This window comes from Leucopleurus acutus (genome assembly GCF_964270905.1).
Source record: "Leucopleurus acutus genome assembly, chromosome: 6".
In the NCBI taxonomy this organism is placed as follows: Eukaryota; Metazoa; Chordata; class Mammalia; order Artiodactyla; family Delphinidae; genus Leucopleurus; species Leucopleurus acutus.
This window is the reverse complement of record NC_139149.1, coordinates 40,355,799-40,375,351: the sequence shown is the minus strand read 5'-3', so window position 1 is coordinate 40,375,351 and position 19,553 is coordinate 40,355,799. Positions and strand designations below refer to the sequence as shown.

The 19,553-nt window shown below is 39.2% G+C and overlaps 1 protein-coding gene across 1 annotated transcript in view; it reads left to right on the top strand.

Moving 5' to 3' along the window:
* Positions 1–461: 461 nt before the first annotated feature.
* Positions 462–19,553, top strand: part of NEB (nebulin) — a 225,892-nt gene continuing 206,800 nt past the window's right edge. Inside the window, exons 1-9 of the mRNA XM_082841069.1 lie at positions 462–533; positions 1,128–1,192; positions 4,539–4,580; positions 6,420–6,620; positions 8,461–8,568; positions 9,036–9,140; positions 9,831–9,935; positions 10,617–10,721; positions 16,077–16,181. Coding sequence (XP_082697195.1) covers positions 1,157–1,192; positions 4,539–4,580; positions 6,420–6,620; positions 8,461–8,568; positions 9,036–9,140; positions 9,831–9,935; positions 10,617–10,721; positions 16,077–16,181 — 807 coding nt within the window. The 5' untranslated portion in view covers positions 462–533; positions 1,128–1,156. The remainder of the gene's footprint in view (positions 534–1,127; positions 1,193–4,538; positions 4,581–6,419; positions 6,621–8,460; positions 8,569–9,035; positions 9,141–9,830; positions 9,936–10,616; positions 10,722–16,076; positions 16,182–19,553) is intronic.

The window sequence follows — 19,553 nt, the reverse complement described above, 5'->3', positions numbered from 1 at the left end:
ATACGTGACATGTAGTGTGTGATTAGAGTCGAGTCCTATATTAACCAATTTATTGCTTGACTGAGTTGGCTCTGTTGTCTAACAATTTTTTTTCATTTTTTGCCTTTTTTTTCCTAAATATATTAGTACAAAAAGGATCTATGTTCTACGTTCCTATATTTATCTGGTTCTACTGGGCTTCATTTGCCTCAGAAGGAGCGGCAGTTTTGCTAGCGTAACAAAACCAGCCACAGCTGGGGTATTGATTTACATGGCAAATATCTTTGGGCGAAGGGACAGCTGCTCCAAATCATCATCCACTTTTATCAAGGGAGAGTCCTACTCTCTGGCGTCAAACTAAGAAGGCCTTGGGAGATCCTTTTGCTGGTTCCTGAATTAGAAGCTTAGGCCAGAGACCCACCATCTCATATGTACTTCAATCAATGCTTTAACAATTTGTTATTTTTCAGGTTTGAACAGAGCTACAGAAACAAAAGAGAAAAAGCCACACAGGCCAATGGTGTTCGGGAAGAGAATAACCCCATTGCCTTGAGGTTTCTATTTTTTCTTTTAAAGTCCGTTGACAGATTTATTTTTATGTGTTCTAATTTGAAGCATAGGATCTATTGCATACAATGTAGTAGAACAGGATGGAGACCTAAGGCAGCCCTCCTAGAATTTGGGTGCTACCAGGAAAAACTCCAACTTTTTCTGAAAGCCAAGCTGAACTTTCACTAAAATTTTTGCTTGAAATTTTACTTGAAAATACTGTTCTCCAGGTATCTGGAAATGTAAATACTCTGTACCTTTGAATCCGAACCCTTTACCTCCCTTACCTCAGCTTCCTTTTACAACTTTAGCTAAATTGATCATGTAGCTAGAAGTAGCAATACAAAACATATTCCTGTGCGAATCAAGAGAAAGAAATTTGAAAAAAAAAAAGAAATTTGAAGGCTCAGATTTTTTAGACCTGTATTTAAATGTCTTTTCTCACTTAGCCTGCAAAAATATATGAATATGTAGACTGGATTAGCCTTAAATTCTGTTTTTAGAATGTTATAAGATGGTTTCAGTCCTGGGGATAGATTCTAATGTATTTTCTAGTGTATAGATTCTAATGTATTTTCATTCGTCTGGAACATGAAAAGTTTGTAGGTGCCATTACTACTCTGGGAAAATGGCAGATGACGAAGAATATGAGGAGGTGGTGGAGGTAAGATTTTTTAAAATCCTGACTCTGACAGCAGAGAATTTTATGTGGCGACAATCAAAATCGTGTAGGTGAACTAATCATTCGAAAAACACATTGTCTATTATAACTTCTCAAGGAGTCATCATTAAAGCATAAGAAAGGAATATTTTACGTTCAGTTTCACTATAATTATGTGGGAGTAGAACTGAAAAGAAGTATCACTGTTTCCCACTTCTGCTTTTCTTTAAACTCTCAGGAAAAAAAAAAAAGTGTGGTGTAAAGACAGATTTTCATTTGTCTTCTGAAGTTACATTCTTCCCCACTTCCCAGACCCCATGATCAAAGGGACTGAGGGGATGAAGAGAAAGTTCTGAGAACTGAACTCTATTTCTTAGTGTCTGCACAGCCACAGAGGAAAAAGCTACTTACTCTTTGCTTCAATCAGCTAATTATCTACGTATAGGGCGAAATGGACCAAGTGTTCAGAATAATATATATATATGAGCTTATAGACATATGGGAGATTTTATATATGTGTTTATGTGCACACACATACATATATAAAAGCAAACTCATGAGTTTATTTTTACTTGTCTCACAAGTGACAGCTGGAGCCACACTTCCCCACCAACTCCAATATATTTACCCAAGGGAACAAGACTATCTTTTGCATTTGAATTTTGAAAAAAAACAAAGATCATAGTGGGCATCTTGAAATATTCCCTCAAGATTATTGGTGGATATCTGACATGAGTTATAAAGTTGTTAATTGTTTATTTTATATATATATTTTATATTTATTTTATTTTATTTTGTTTTTATTATGTTGTGGGTTTTCTTTACCACCTCTTGCCTTTAGCATCCATGTGATACATTGCCATTGAATCTGAAGGTTCTTAATTACCAATTAACCATGATGATCTACACATGTGAAAATCTCTAAGTGCCCAAGATAGGTGGAGGCAGCTTTGAAAATCTGTGCTTTTTAATAAGAATGAAATTAACTTTAAGCGTTACCCAGAATCAAATTCAAATTGAACGTGCCAAAATTTGTCTTTGGAAGATTATTTTATGGAGCAGTTTATATTTAGGTCAAGAAAATTTTATTCTACAAATAAAATTGCTTTTATTACTGAAGGATATGAAGAAGAAGGAAAAGAAAAAAAAAAACCCAGACTGAGACTCATTCAATATAATGTTCAACTTATCTGGCTTAAATGCCAAAGGTCTTGTCTTCAGTGTTCAATATTATCACTAGTGCATTTTACATAACGTCCCTGATGGTCAGAATAATCACTATGAAGCACTAGCACAATTATAAATTAAATTGCCTTTCCTATGATGGTAATACCAGGAATACTTTTTAGCCTCCAACTTAAGTATACCTTGTCTTTCTTAAAATAATTGTGTTCATTGGTCCCTGGAAATTGTCCTTAGTGCTAGATTTGATGGATTTAACTAGATGTCATAAAAATGGAGGAGGCTATTTTTAGACATCTCACCCTTGCCATTTTGTTCCCATTACTGCTTCTGGGTCTGACCAGCAGGTGATATACTAATAGACTTTCTGCCAGAGAGAATTGAACCAAGGTCTCTCTGACCTCAAAAAAGATGCCATGAGAATGGGATGGTGGCAGATTTAAGAAAATGGGCAGGGAAGAATTCACAAAACAGACAGGAACTAGCTTTAAAAATATATCTCCTGGGGATCTTGGACAACTAAATAAAATTGTACTGTCATTCTGTACTCAAACTTAAACTTGGAAAGAAAGGAAAAGGCAGAGATGTACTATCTAATTAGTGGCACAGCTCTAAAAAAAAAAAGAGATTTGGCATGTAAGTTAATGCCAACCATTTGGATAATGTTGCCTTTTTTGGTAAGCTTTTTTCTAAGACATGTTTACTAATGATGAGAGCCCAGTAAAGGTAAAATTTGATGGCTACCAAAGAGCTGCTTTTACTCGGATGCTAAGAAAATCCAAAATAGTTGTGAATCACTCACTTTCATTTAAAATTTCTTTTCAAGTCACTGATGTTTTGTGTGGCCAGAAAAATGGTTCCATGTAGATCAGCATCAAACAGCATTTCCTAAAGTGTCCAAATGATAGTTCCCAGGTGATGAAGGCACAGCACACAAGAGATTCTCTGTCCTGTAAGAGCTTGTGATTTATGTTGCTATGTGTAAGGGCACAGAGACAGAATTAGATTTCAAATTTTTAAAAAATAGTACAGGAGCAAAGAAAGCACAGGAGTGGGGGACGTTAAGCAAGTTTTATGCTAATTTTACTGCAAGTGAAACAGACCATGTGGCCTGCTGACAATGGTTAAGTAATTTGATGAGAGTTCACTGAACCAAGGGCAAAAGAAAGGCCCCCAAGAGGGATTTTGCCTTCAGTGTTTTTTCCTCCCCCCAAGAATATGTTTTGGTGGTAAAGAAAAAATGAAGCATAAAATGTTATACATTTTGTTAACTGAGAAAATGAACCAAGTGTTTCATTTTTATCCCTTTCCTTGTATGCCTCGGCCTAAACTAGTCTTTCCTTCTGTTCACCCAGCTTTGCTGGGTGATGCTGGGGGCAGGATTCCACTCTCCTTAGCATCTGAAACAAAATGTCAGCCAGCTCCTATCCACGTCTATTTATTGCTAGTGATGTCAGAAGTAGCTCAAAAGTAGATTTGACTTCATATCCAGCCTGCAGGCACCTCAGAGCCATCAGTGGCAAATCGCTGCCTAACTTTCCCACATTTTGTTGATGAGGAATTTCTCCGTAGCAACCCTTTCAGGACCATCATGCTACTAGAAGCAATTTGCCCATCACTCCAGAAGAAACCCTTATTACTTAGTACTCAGGGTGGTATAGGGATAATTGAGATGTGTCTGTGCTTTCGGATCTATCATTTCCATGATAACAATATTTTAAAATTTTATTCACACTGAGGTTTCTGGTTTTCTTTTTTATTGTTAGTCAGCAGTGAGTTTTATCACAGTTCCTCTCTACCAACCCACACACTCAAGATATTGTTATTATATTCTTTTCTCAGCAAACTCTATCTAGGGTACCATAAGAAAAAACTTTTACTTGTCTCAAGTGAAATAGCTTCAGCAGAGAAATAGCCAGCATCAGACACTTTCCTCGTCATTCTGTCTGCATCTCCTTGTCCAGTCTGAGGGCTTTCACTGTAGCTACCCTGATGTTTCACATAGTTGGAATGCGTTCCAAAATGTGAACAGCCTCCCTCATCTACGTCCTTCCCACAAATATTGAAAACCAACTGGACTAGTGAAATAAGCCAAGTGGTTCTACTGAGGCAGAGCAGAGGTGATTTCTGCTTTAGTTCTCATGATAACTTTGTTCTCTATTTATAGTATTACACAGAGGAGACAGTCTATGAAGAGGTGCCGGGGGAGGTAAGACCCAGCCCACACCTGCACGAGCTGCATGCTCATTAAAGCAGAAGGAGCCTTCTCCTCTCTCAGACTCCCAGGGCCACCGAGCTGGCAAAAGGGAGAATCTGGAGGATCACTCACCTGTGTGCCCAGCAGCCGGTGTTAAAAGAATGAACGTTACCTGTTTTTACTATTCAATATATCCAAGATGGCTAGGGATGGTTTCCCCTGTTACTCGTATTGTATTTTTGGTGTAGGTGATGCTTATTAGAATGACGTCATTGGCTATCACCACTCTCTGACTGCAGCAAAGGTATTGCCTTGGACTTGTGATTTGCACGGGGACCAACAGTTTTATTGTGTACTGTCATAACTTCTGGGGCGCCAGCTCTGCCAAAAGAGATGGCACCTCCGAGCCTTTGTTCTTGATGATACAATAAAATGCTACTTAGATTTTGGCACATTAGGAATTCTGAGAAAGTCATTTCCATAAATATTCCAAGTTGGAACTTTTTTTTTCAAGCTCTCTCATGCTTCATTTTCTGCATGGAGCTGTTTCTCTTGAGCATGACAAATAGTGATATGGATGGCTAACCCTGAAGCCTGCATAAAAACTAACATCTGTAGATGTTCTAAATTGTTTGGTTTCTCACCATCAACCATACATCAGTAATAACAGGGAGAGAGCAACCTATTAACAATGATCTGACAAGAGTAGAGGTAGTTGTCATAGATGTACAATTTCCTTATCATTTAGGTTTCTATTTTCATAATTGATGCTGGAACTCTTCCTTTGGTACAGATGATATAAGCTGTGAAGGAAATTTTACTATGAGATGGATTGAAGATTTAGCTACTTATCTTCTTTTCTTACATACTGTATTTTTAACCTTGGACTAGACCCAAACTTTGGACCTTCGTTTCTTCCACTATAAAGCCTGTTGTAAGAAACGACAATCTCCCACCTACCACATACGTAGGACTGTTGTGAGGCTAACCAATTACCCCATTATGTTGTCATCATTATTCTTGTCTACCTAAGCATTTATTAGTGTAAATGGCACTCCAGTTCACATTAATTTTTTTAAAACATCTTTATTGGAGTATAATTGCTTTACAATGTTGTGTTAGTTTCTGCTGTATAACGAAGTGAATCAACTCTATGTATACACATATCCCCATATCCCCTCCATCTGTGTCTCCCTCCCACCCTCCCTATCACACCCCTCTAGGTGGTCACAAAGCACCAAGCTGATCTCCCTGTGCTAACTGACTAAGCCAAAAGAATGGTAATCACTTGTAATATTGATGTGATTCATTTTTTTCAAGTTCATCATTCTTTGTCTCATACTACAGAATGCTTAAAACACCTGCAGAACAAGCAACCAACTTTTTCTTAGAATCATTTAAAAGTTAATATTAAAGTCAAGAATTTGAGCTTTATTTGATTGTCTTCATTTTTTTTGTTCCCTGATCCCAGTTTGCTTTTACTTTACCCATGCAGTTTAAGAAGATTTTTAAATGTTTGAAAATATTTTTATTTTTGATTTTTATCCTATCTTAAGGTGTTCCTTTAGGCAAATGGAATTTTAAGGTAATGTTGCAAGTCAGTAAAGAGTAACCATTTTATTCCATGCAATCTGACACAATCAGCATTCAGATTTATGTCACACAATATGCCTTCACATGAATATAGCATGTGAGTTCCTGCTTTGGCCTGCTTTAGATATGGAGAAGTAACACCAGGGATGTCAGTCTGACTTGAAGTTAGAATAATGTATATCAAGACTATGGTATCTCAGTTTTTACTTTCATAACAATGTTGCCGAATTTTGACATAACTGCATGTCAAATTTTCAGACAGTAACAGAAATCTATGAAACTACGACAACAAAGACATCTGACTATGGGCAAACAGAAACTTCCAAACCGGCACTGGCACAGCCAGTACCAGCAAAGCCGATGGGGAGGAAGAGAATCGTTCGAAAGAAGGTGGACTCTTCAAAGTTCATGACCCCTTACATTGCACACAGTCAGAAAATGCAGGATCTCTTCAGCACAGTAAGTTTCAAACAACTTCTGCTTATCTGGTTTTATTATTGAGAAATTACTGATCTCAGCCAACTCTGTTTTGGATGCTGGCTGGATTTTGTTTCTCAACCATGTATGAGACAAAACTTATTGTACAGAAATATAATGTCTTGTAACTCTTGAATTCTGCTTTCAGGTAATTTACTTGCACCATTGCATCATCAGGGGAAGCATCCTTATTGAAATTGTCCCCACAAAATAAGCATAAGGCCAACAATAAAGCATTTACTGGATTTAATCACTCTTTGATAGCCAGTCTAGAATAATGAAATCATAGTTATAGATTTATAGATATAGATTTAGTTGAAATCAGTTCACAGAAGCTAAATAACACTTATCTACAATATGTCTGAGCATGATGCCCTTCAAGTAGACTAGCTAACAGTATATAACAAGGTCTCTAGGAGGTATAGTGAAAAAGAACGTGTAGTTGAACAAGCCAGGATCAGACTAAGAACTCTTCTGAAACTGAGGATCAGAATGTTTTACTGTACCTTGGAACAGCAGTTTTTTAACAGTGGCTGCACATTGGAATTCCCAAGGAGCTTTAAAACTACTGATGCCCAGGCTGTTCTAGTTTAATTGGTCCAGGCAGGCCTGGGACCTGTAGAGGAGGATTTTTAAAAGCTTCCCAGGCTCTAATGTGCAGCCCAGGTTGAGAATCACTGCTTTTGATGACCCCTGGTCCTTAACATTTCCATGTACAGTTCCGTAAGTTACACTCACTGGCAGCAGGTTTAGACCCCTTTGAATGGATCTCACTTGTTGATTTCCAGAGTAGACTGAGGTCTCACTAGGTGGCCTGATTGCACATCCTCTGGAGGTTTGAAAAAGATGAAAGGTACTCAGGGGAACATCGAATTATATAGGATTAATGCTTATGTCAAAAGCATCCTGTTGTGGTTGGCCAATAAATATTCATTTCTGGTTGAGTGTTAACTAGTGGGGACTATTTGGTAAATTTCTAGTTCAGATTATTGAATGATCTAAAATTTAGGTTTTTCTAAAATTTATATTTCTAAAAACAAGATTATCTTGCCTCTTTTATCACAGTCGTATTCAGCAAAGATAGAAAAATTTATTTGTCAATTTATTGCCATAAAAATCTCATTAATTCAGACACTAATATTCAAGAATTTCTGACGGTCTGAACAAAATGTTGGCAAAGGTTTGTGATATTTTTACAGTGATTAGTAATGAAATCAATGTATAATTTAGATTGTTGACTATTCCACTTGAGTCTTCCTGAAGCATTAATAATGATAAATTATGCATATTATTGTTAAAGCAAGAACTCGTATATTTAGCAGAAATAATAAAATTGCATTCCTTTTTAAAATACTCGTAATTTAGACTTCCCATTAATTCAGCTGGTGTCTCAGTTATCTAAATTACTGAGATTTAGCTGCAACTTCTGAACTGAATATTTTTGCATTGTATTGGCAATCAAATCTTTTCAGACTTGACTCAATTTCTATACTTATTTCCTAAAATTATTGAGGTTCCAGCTTTTTATGTGTGAATTTAGACAATAAAAATATTGAAAGAATCATTTTAGGGCATTTCCAAGACAATATTTTATAATAAAATTTCTACTGTCTGCAGTATTCAGCCATGTTTAGGAAGAACAATTAACATATCTACTTTAGTTTTTGTTGAGAATCAGGGTAGGGGACAAAAAGAGAGCTATTATAATTGATAATTGTTATAACCTGCAAGATTAAAAAAATAAGATGGGGATGTGTGCATTGCCTGAAATTTCTGCTACTGTGTTGTCAGGGTTTAGGCTAATATCTGATATTCTTTTTAGAATAAGTACAAGGAGAACTATGAGAAGGCAAAAGGACAGCCATATGCCATCACAACTGATACCCCAGAACTTCGCAGAATCAAGAAAGTGCAAGATCAACTCAGTGAGGTGGGCTGCATTGCTAAAATAAAGGAGAGAGACATTTCAAATATATGCCTACTACTGGGAATTTGAGGGCTTTAAATAGATGTGGAGAGAATAAGGGGTCGAATTACTATGAGCCAGTCCAGAAATCTAGAGGAAGCAACGGCCATAGATTATGCTGCTGTAAATGTGAACCTAAAGAGATTTCTAAAAGCTTGGCTTAAAGGTGATATGAGATGGGAGTTCCAGCTCGCTGTGATCCTCCATACTGGAGCACAGGGAGGCTGAAACTTGCCCGGGAAAGCAGACACGCAGTAAATACAGGTGCTCTATAGATCTTTGGAGATCACAGTTTTCTACCTAAAATGCAGAAACTTGGCTTTGTGATGCAGACATAGAGTAACTGGGTCAGTGCTCTTTATTATAAGATATTCTTTAATATACTCATGTTCATGCCTGTCATGAGCTCTAATTGTGCATTATTTTTGCAGGTTAAGTATCGAATGGATGGCGATGTTGCTAAAACTATTTGTCACGTAGACGAAAAAGCAAAGGACATTGAACATGCAAAGAAAGTGTCGCAGCAAGTCAGTAAGGTAAGGTCATGGGATGGATAGCTGGGGTACTAAATAGCATGTGCATTGTCTCTGCCTGGCCTTAGAGGAGAAAACGGGACTGGCCAGATCCTGCTCACCAGTCTCACTTGAACCCACAGGCATGGTGGGCTCTAATGGCAACACGTGTCAGGGAGGCTGCACAGGTGACTGAAGTGGCCGGTCAGAGCTATGGGGGTTGGAAAGCCCAGGCCATGCCACTCAGCTCCAGGCAGGTGCTGCACAGAATGCAGTCCCAGTGTCACCAGAATCTCATTTCTTTTTTTAAAGAAGTTGGGAGGTGAATTTTTATGAGAAATCTCCAAATTTCAAAGGTAGGCAACTAATTAAAACATTAAAAAAAATACCATCTAAGTCAAACACATCTACCATCCAAATTCAGTGAATGACTGACAGGTTGCAACCTTTGTAAAGAATCTCTAGAGAATCAGAATCATGATTTAGTTTACAAAATTAGGCTTTTCAAGTAAAAGCTTACTAATGCAGGCAAATTATCATGGGATGTCGACATGGTCAATGTTTCCATAATTGATGCTGGTGGCACATCAGCCCGCTTTGCATGAGGACAACTTGAGTTTGAAAGACTCTTCATAGTGCTCTCCTTTTGTGCTCTAAATCCTCATGCCCTTGTGGGAGACATCAAGTCACAGGTCCTCTGTTCTTTCTGTCCAGGTTTTATACAAGCAGAACTGGGAAGACACCAAGGATAAGTACCTGCTTCCTCCTGATGCCCCTGAACTTGTCCAGGCCATCAAGAACACAGCTATGTTCAGTAAGGTAAGGGCCTCTGCTCTGTCGCCACTTCTATCTTCTCATGTCCTCCCACACGTCATGCAGAGGGATACCCCATAAACCCTGGCTAATCTGGAATATGGTTCCCCAACCATTTTGTGAGTAACCTTGAGACATGTGGGGCTACAGGGGTAGGGCTGGCCAGGAGGAACTGAGAAGAAAGCTCTTGGGCCAAGTAGAGGAGAGGGTCTGAACAACCGGGGAGAACAAAGATGCACCTGAGAGCCTGCTCTGAGATCCACAAAGACGCACAGAGTGTAGAGCCTGTGCTACACTTTGGATATTCCCAGCTGTCACTCTCATTAAAGCTTTAATTTTCTCACTCTTATTAAAGGTTTGTTAAAGGTTTAAGCACAGCAATTATGCTAAGTGCTTCCTGGCTCCTTACATTTGCATTAGTACTTGCTGCAGGAGGCAGGTGCAGTTACAGAGGGGAGATGAAACAAAATCAGACACGTCTGCCCTTCTGTAAGTAAGACTTGTCAGGAGAAGCTGGAGAAGCTATTAATAAATATGACTTGGATTGAATGGAATTTGTGAATTCCACTTACCTTTGCTCTCACCTTGCCCTGGGTTCTTTATGCCACTGATGGATGAATTCAAAATCATATATTTCAAGTAAGTGTGTTCTCACGTTCTCATAACTTTCATTCTTCCTTGATTTAGAAACTTTACACTGAAGACTGGGAAGCTGACAAAACTTTGTTTTATCCATATAATGATAGCCCGGAGCTGAGGAGGGTTGCCCAAGCCCAGAAAGCTCTCAGTGACGTAAGTGCAGTGCAGTGTGCACATTTGGGAGTGTGGAATCAGGACACCTCGAATTATGTCTTCTAGCCAGAAGTTCATTGCAACTCCTCCTGTAAAAAAGACTAAGTGCTATTATTGTAAAGGAGTACATCTAGAATCATGATAATTTATGATGTCTAATTTAAATTAGATTTTATAATTTATATTACATATAAGTTAGTCTAATGCCCTCTTCTTACTGGTGAGGAACATGAGTCTAAGGTCACATAAGTAGTTAGTGGCAGAGCCCAGACCAAAAGCCTCGTCTTGTGATCCTAAGACCAATGTTCTTTCCGCTAGAGCATGTGTCCTTCTATCCCGCTGGCTGGAGTTAAGTTTTTCTATGACATTAGAGTGGCATTTAAAAAAACTTATTGGGATTATAGCCACCTTCCCAGTTGTATTAAGGGAACAATGTTATTGAAGGATTTTGATTTGCTATCCTAATCATAAAGTCTGAACTGTGGTATGTCCCCTACTTCTGCACGGGGGACCTGACTACGTACTTGTCCAAACATCTTGGTGTGGTTATCTCACAAAGAGCTCTCACCATTGAGTGTACATAGAGGATATTTCAGAGTTAGTGAAAAAAAAAAAAAAATTCAGCAGCCCCATTGGCCAGAATTTTAGTATCCTAGACCTTGAAATCTTTATTAGAGGAACTTAAAAGGCATAATAGAGCTCTTAGAATTGAGAGCAGCAGCAGCAAAGATGACCACTTGGGTCCAGCACTAGCCCTTGTTTTGAGGTACTTTATTTCTTGACCCCTTGATTTGCTAGAGGCCATACTGAAAATAAGACTGCTCTAGGCTTCAGGAAAACACTGTATTATAGAATGAGACATTGTCTTTCATTCAATAGACCCCTGAACCTCTTATGTTAAACATAGACTTAAGTCACTTGGCATCTTGAGACTCATTAGAATGCATCCTAGGATCCTATCTTGGCCTGAACTGAAGTTATACATACTCATTTGAAGGTATCTCCAACTTTTGAGCTCTATTTTTTAATTCCTATCATTTGATATCAACTGCAAGTTTAATAGACATATTTCTATCCCAGTTTGCATATATTTGATTAAAATATAGCACAGATATAATCCTATCCTTCCACAGGGTAAACTAGGAAGTAACGGAGGCATAACAAAATTTTAAGGCCTGCTAGTAAATGGCAGCAATTTTAATGTGTGGGGACCTTCTGCCTCTCTTTTAAGATTAGCTGTTTGGTTTTGAATCTCATAAATGTACAATGTTGTTGTGTGGCCTTTATCAAGTGATCAATAATTTTTTTTGCATTGAAAGTCCATTATGCATGCATACCTGGCAGGATGAAAAAGTACAAGAAATTTTCATCCTTTCCCCCTGAGAATTTAAAACCAGGCTGGTAAGATGAAAGTGTTCTATAACAAACAATAGGACAAAAATTAAAAAAAACAAAAACAAAAAAGCCAAACCCAAACCCTACAGTCTAATATTTGCTAAGAGAAAGACAGGACATGTGTGAATAATCAGAGAAAGCCATGTGGAGGTGGTGATCCCAAGGGAATAGGTAGTGATGAACAGGAAAGGCATTTTGAGGAGAGATAGTACTGGACAAAGGGACAGTAGTGAAATGAGTCTGGAGTTTCAGGGGACAAAGAAAGTGAATGCTTGCTGTGATAAACCATAATGGAAAAGAATATAAAAAAGAATGTCTCTATGTGTATAACTGAGTCATTTTGCTGTACAGCAGAGATGGGCACAACATTGTAGATCAACTCTACTTCAATTTAAAAAAATTGAAAAAAAAGAAAAGAAAGTGAATGCTTGGGTGGTCAGTTAGGAAGGCACTTGTAAGAAACTGGTAGCAGGACCTTGAAAATCAGACAAAATAGCTTTGATATAATATGGTAGGCATTGAGAAGCATCATAAGATTTTGGAGAGGAAAACAACGTGATAAAAGTAGAATCTCAGGAGGCAGACAGCAGAAGCAAGAAGAACTACAGTCCTGCAGCCTTTGGAACGAAAACTACATTCACAGAAAGATAGACAAAATGAAAAGGCAGAGGACTATGTACCAGATGAAGGAACACGATAAAACTCCAGGAAAACAACTAAATGAAGTGGAGATAGGAAACCTTCCAGAAAAAGAATTCAGAATAATGATAGTGAAGATGATCCAGGACCTCAGAAAAAGAATGGAGGCAAAGATCGAGAAGATGCAAGAAATGTTTAACAAAGACCTAGAAGAATTAAAGAGCAAACACCTGAAAGTAGAATCTGGAGAAATTTTGATGGACCATATGGTGGATTGAGACAGGGAACATCATGATTTGTAGAACATTATTTTAGTAACACAGACAAATCAGAGGGATGGTGGAGACAAAGGAGAGGAAGAAAGGAATCTGAAGGTGGTATTTAAAAAAGTGTTAATGACATTAGATATTGGAGATAAAGGTGAGAAAGGAAACATCCATGAGTTTATGACAGACTGGTAGTCTAGGTGAATAGGGGTATAAGTGGTAAAGATGCCTTTAGTGAAAAGAGAAATAGAGTTGAGATAATGGAAGAAACATTCAGATCAAGGCATTTGATAAACTAGAAATTTAGTTCTATTGCACAGGTGTGATATCAGGACAAGAGATTAATATTTGAGTCAAATAATTTTTAAAGACTGACAACTGTAGACATGAAAATGTATGAGGGAGGCAAAACAGTGTTTGGCCAAGGGCAGAGTTCTGGAGGACACCCACACTTAGGATACCTGGAAAGGAGCCAACAGAAGAATGACAGAATAAAGGTCAGAGAAGTTGAAGGGGAACCAGGAAATGCCATGTCATGTAAGCCTAGGGAGAAGTTTCCAAGAAGACTCTTAATCTCCAAATGTCTCCTTTTACCCACAAAATGGAGAGATGAAGGGTCACCTCCATGCCACTTTAGTGCTATGGACTTTGAACAATTAAAGTTGACCACATTTTTTGAGATATCTCAATAAAAGACATAATGAAGAAGAATTTATAATAACGAAGTAGAATCTTCCCATCCTTGCCTCAGAAAGACTTGGCAGTTGAGGTATGGCTTTTATTTTTGCTGCAGACCAAGTATCAGATTACCAGCATGCCTATTAATACCGTTGTCAGCACCATGAACTTCTACAGTTATTGGACACAGGGCCCCAAACAAGCTGTTGTCCACAAACATACCACTGGGTATGTTCATAGATTTTGAGCTAAGTGTTTGGTTTCAGAGGCTCTCTCTCCCTCTCTGTGTCCTTAACCCTACTTACCATGGTTTCCTTATTATCTAAGTAGAGACAAATGACTTTGCAAACACTGAGAGTCTTTAAGCTGATCCAGAGTACCGAATTCTAACTAGACAGAATTCTGAACAAAGGTTCTTCAGAAATTAGGACTTCTAGATCTGATCTCTCAGAAAGTTCTTGACAGCATGTCATACTTAGTAAGCATTTCTCCTGGCAGAATGTTGCTTTCTCCTTAAGGCCTTAGCTAGTCATGGAAAATACAGGTTGCCCTATGCCTAGAATAAGTCTTCACTTATTTAAAAGAAAATAAGCCATGGAATTAATACAAATACATTTTAAAATCTGTCTTTTATATCCCAATCGACTTAGTATTTGTGAAAGCGTTTATATAGGCACGAGGTAGATATTTTTAGAATAAGATATAGTTAGACTTGGTTAAAGTATGATGAAGATGATTGTGACCTTGGAACTATCCTACCTATTTACTTTATAAATAAGGATACTGCCACATGGAAGAAGAAATCATCTGTAGAAGTCTCACAGCTGAGTAGTGGAAGAGCTGGGAGGATAATTCTCCTCTTCAGATCTCCCCCGATGGCCTCTGTTTGTAAAACACACATTCAGAAATCAGTCATCAAACCCTCGCTCCAGTCAGGTACTAGACAGGGAACAGGGTTCCCAAGTGAGAGGTTGCCATCCCAGAGCTCACAATCCAAGGTGGGACAGACATGTAAACAACCAGTTACAGTGTCAGTGTCATCTGATAATTCCTTTAAAGGAGGTAAGGGCCAAGTTGAGTGAGATCCCAGGAGAAGGTCATCAAGACAAAAAAGGCTCAAGAGGTGAAATCGTGCCTGTCCTGAGACATGAAGAATGAGTAGCAGTTTGCAAGCAGATGGGGAGAGGGTGGAGTTGGAGCTTCCAGGGAAAGGGAACAGCATGTCTGAGGTTCAGAGGCATAAAAGGACCTTGTGTGTCTGGGGATCTGTGAATGTTCTGCATTGTTAGAGGCAGGGGTCAAGACTGGTGGAAGAAAAAGCCAGAGAAGTCAGTAGTGAAGAAAAAAGGGAGAACAGGAGCCAGGGGGATGCATAGTTAATGGGCACAGTGCTTATTTTAAGGTTCAAGAGGCCTTTTGTAGGCTGAAGGAAAGAAGCTAATGAAGGGGGGGCTGTTGAATCTGTAAGAAAGAAGAGGGGTGGCTTCTAGAGCTGGGTACCCAGGGCTACTGGAGTGAACAGCACCCCATGTGCAGGACTCGTGCCCTGCAAGGGATGCTTCCTCTGAGCCATGCAGGGGCTGGGAGAGGCAGGGATGAGGATAGATAAAGATAAGTGTGTAGCCTGTCTTTATGAAAGAGGAAGCTGAGAGGAAAATGGAGCGGATTGGACAGTGTTGGGGTTTCAGACGAGTCACTGAGAGTAGAGGCTGACCAGAGACACAAAATGGGATGTTCAAGCTCCAGTAAAGGCGAAGTAGCAATTGGATACCATAAATGCAGAGTTTTGGGCACGGAGCACCAAGCAAGTAGCTGTTCACAGAACATACCATTGGGTAGACACATAGATTTCAACTAGAGGCTTGGGTTCCAGAGGTTCCCTCTCCCACCTCTGCACCTTCTTCCAGTGTCCCTTTTAACCCTGCTTATGGTGCTGTCATTACCTAATCCATAGAGTTGTGTGATTTTCCTCAGCAGCACTCAGCATCCTGGATATAAGAACAGCTGAAGTGTGTGCTTGACTTTTCCAGAGCTGGGAGTTTGTGAGCAGGTGTGATGTAAAGACAAGGGGATGGGAGTTGAGGGTGCTACTTAAGAGAATATCTTTAGTTGTAAATCATGGTGTGGAGACGAATGGAAGGGGATGGATGTAAGGCCAATAGTCTTGGAGAAGGAAGACTCAAAGGAATTGAAATCCCTAGTAAAGCTGAGAGAAAGGACCTGTAACATTTAAAAGGATAAATTACGGTACTCTAAAATGTAAGACTTCAAATAAAGTGGAAGACATAGCCTTTTCTAAAAAATGTCAACAAATGGAATGTGGGAAGTAGATTAATTTGCTATAGCTCTTGAGCATCCCTGTCTTTTATTTTGTCAGATTGCCTACAAAAAAGGTCACGCTGAACAGCAAACTCAATTCACATCTCTGCCGGATCCTCCAGATATAGAATTTGCCAAGAAAGTGACCAATCAAGTGAGCAAGGTAAGTAAATGGGGCTGGGACACTGTTTCCCTTGAAAACTCTGCTGAATAATCTCAGCCATCAGAGAAAGTAACTAAGGTAAACCTAAAAACGCAACACAAACACTAAGAGTATTTGTGTATATGACCGGAAAACTCTACAGCTAAAGAAACACATCCATTAACACCGTGGAACCATGTTAATAAATACTCAGCCAGCTTGATGACTCAGTGATTGATACATGGGAAAGTGTTTTGAGAACAGAACCCATGTCCTGATGTCCTTTGACATTTTGACTTATGAGAGGGATACTAACAGAGTAACCAAGTAACTGCAAATTTCCACAAAGGATCTGATTGTTTTAATTCAGTGCAGACCCTGTATAGTTTTATGCTCAGACTTGGAGAAAATAAGAGTGCATGAGTGGTCTCTCAGATGTAGTTTGGTTAGACAGCCCTGGGAAGTGCACCTCATAATTTTTAAGGTCCTGGCAAACAGCTTACTCTGTCTGTATTTAGTCTGGTAAACTAGCTCTGAGGAATGCAGCCCTGACAGGGAATGCAGAGAAACAGATGTTCAACTGATGAATAGATCCATGCTAAATTCCCATTTTATTTGTTTTGTTTTTTGTTTTTTGCGGTACGTGGGCCTCTCACTGCTGTGGCCCCTTCTGTTGCGGAGCACAGGCTCCGGACGCGCAGGCTCAGCGGCCATGGCCCACGAGCCCAGCCGCTCCGCAGCATGTGGGATCCTCCCAGACCAGGGCATGAACCCGTGTCCCCTGCATCTGCAGGCGGACTCTCAACCACTGCGCCACCAGGGAAGCCCCTAAATTCCCATTTTAATTTGGCCCAAATCAGGCCACTTTCTTCTGGGATACTGCTGCTTTTAAATACTTTCCTTTGCCCTCTGTGGAGTTGACTGTCAGTTTGGTCTTCTGCTTGAATTGTGATGGGACCTCATGATTTCTATCTTGTTTAAGTATTTTGGGGGAAATTATGTCTCCAGTAAAGGAGAATGAAGAAGATTACAGATGATGAAGTCTGTTCAGCAATATTTTTTAGTGTCTGACATTGCAGATTACCTACTGGTGTAACCAAGGGCTATTTGGATAAAAGATCTAAGTACAGTAAATTTTCACTGATAGGAATACCGTGAATCTGCAATTTTGCCCAGGCAGGGCTAAGCAGATATTAACTTTAGAACTAACTATTTACAAAGAGGTGGCCTCCTGAAAGTGTTGCTACTGTAAATAAGATTGGAGAGAAGGACAGTTAGAGAGAAGGATGGTTATTTATTTATTTTTGGGGGGGAGAAAAATAAAAAATGGCTTTCAAGTAGTCATTTAGAAAGAAAAATGAATCTATTTTTAATATTTGCAACATTCTTTTACCTCATTTGAGTATGCGGGGTGGGTACTTGAAAGTGATTTTTAAAAAAATCTATTTCAAACTCCTCTATAATCAGTCTCTCCACTAATTTAGGCTTGCCAGTTAGTCTAGAGCTGCACTCTTTTTTTTTTTTAACATCTTTATTGGAGTATAATTGCTTTACAATGGTGTGTTAGTTTCTGCTTTATAACAAAGTGAATCAGCTATATGTATACATAAATCCCCATATCCCCTCTGTCTTGCGTCTCCCTCCCACCCTCCCTATCCCACCCCTCTAGGTGGTCACAAAGCACCGAGCTGATCTCCCTGTGCTATGCGGCTGCTTCCTACTAGCTATCTATTTTATGTTTGGTAGTGTATATATGTCCATGCCTCTCTCTCACTTTGTCCCAGCTTACCCTCCCCCTCCCCATATCCTCAAGTGCATTCTCTAGTAGGTCTGCATCTTTATTCCCGTCTTGCCCCTAGGTTCTTACAATTTTCATTTTTTTCTTTTTCTTTTTTTTTAGATCCTATATATGTGTGTTAGCATACGGTATTTGTTTTTCTCTTTCTGACTTACTTCACTCTGTATGACAGTCTCTAGGTCCATCCACCTCACTACAAATAACTTAGTTTCTTTCCTTTTTATGGCTGAGTAATATTCCATTGTATATACGTGCCACATCTTCTTTATCCATTCATCTGTCGATGGACACTTAGGTTGTAGAGCTGCACTTTTAATAGAGTAGCCACCAGACACATGTGACTATTGAGCACGTGAAATGTGAGGGTATGAACTGAGTCCTATATGTGTGAAATATACACTGGATCTTGGATCTTGGACACTTGGTATGACAAAAGGTAAAATAGCTCATTAATTATTTTATATTATGTTGAAATGACAATATTTGACATCTATTGGCTTAAGTAAAATATATTATTAAAATTAATTTCCCACCTGTTCCTTTTTTGCATTTTAAAGTATGGCTACTAGAAAACCTAACATTACAGTGGTGGCTTGGATTATATGCCTATTGGGTTGCAGCAGTCTGCTGGATGCAGAGACAGCATTGGGTACTTTGAAAGCATTGCTACAACTGGGTTTGCTTTGTGGAATAACAATATGATCCAAGGGGAGGAGGGCTGTGGATGAAGGTCATTAGATTCAGCCATGGTGATAGTTATTCATCCCAGTCTCATCCAGATTTCCAACTTCTAAATGGCTGTTGTGCATCCAAAATAATAGTCAAATAATAATAGTCCCAATAATAATTGGGAAGAAGTGCTTGTGATGGGTAGCAGTCCATCCAACAACAAACCATCCAGTAAGAGAGGTGTAGGGCTGCCAGGGGTGACTTAGATGTGGGACTTGCTGCCTTTCTTTTGAAGTTTTCCTCACTCTTAAGCTGCTTTGACCCATGTTTCAGTATCATTTCCTTTCTCTCCAAAAACGTAAAATCTCCTTTATCTACTCCCTTTCGTGCCTTAATTTCATAGCATTTCCTTGTCAGATTATGTCTCCCAGATCCATCCCTTTGTCTTACAGCCTCCAGTTCAGATTTTAACATAAGGAACACATATCTGTAATGATTATATTGCCGTTACATTCTGTTTACCATCCTTCCTTACTGTACCTTTCAGAATCAAGTCTGTCACCTTTGTCTTTGGCCAAAGCCATCAAGTACATGCCAGCACCTCCTCCTGGCTCAGCGCGTTTCATAGAGATGGGTAGGCAGGCAGGGCTGTTCATGTACACCGTGCCTACTACAACCAGCTGGGGTTGTTACAGGGGGTTCTGTAAGAAACACTGGGAAGTCCCTTTAGCTTCTCTGTGCCTGCTTCTCTGCTTTCTTACAGACTCATGATAGGAAAGATATAAGATTTCAGGTTGGAATTTCCAGTTGACACTAGGTCTGGACCTGAAAGGAGAAACTGGGATCTAGAATGTTAACCTTTTGAGAAGAAAGGATATAGGATGTTAGAGAGAGGGCTGGGCTTCCTATGACTCAAATTCTCTGGC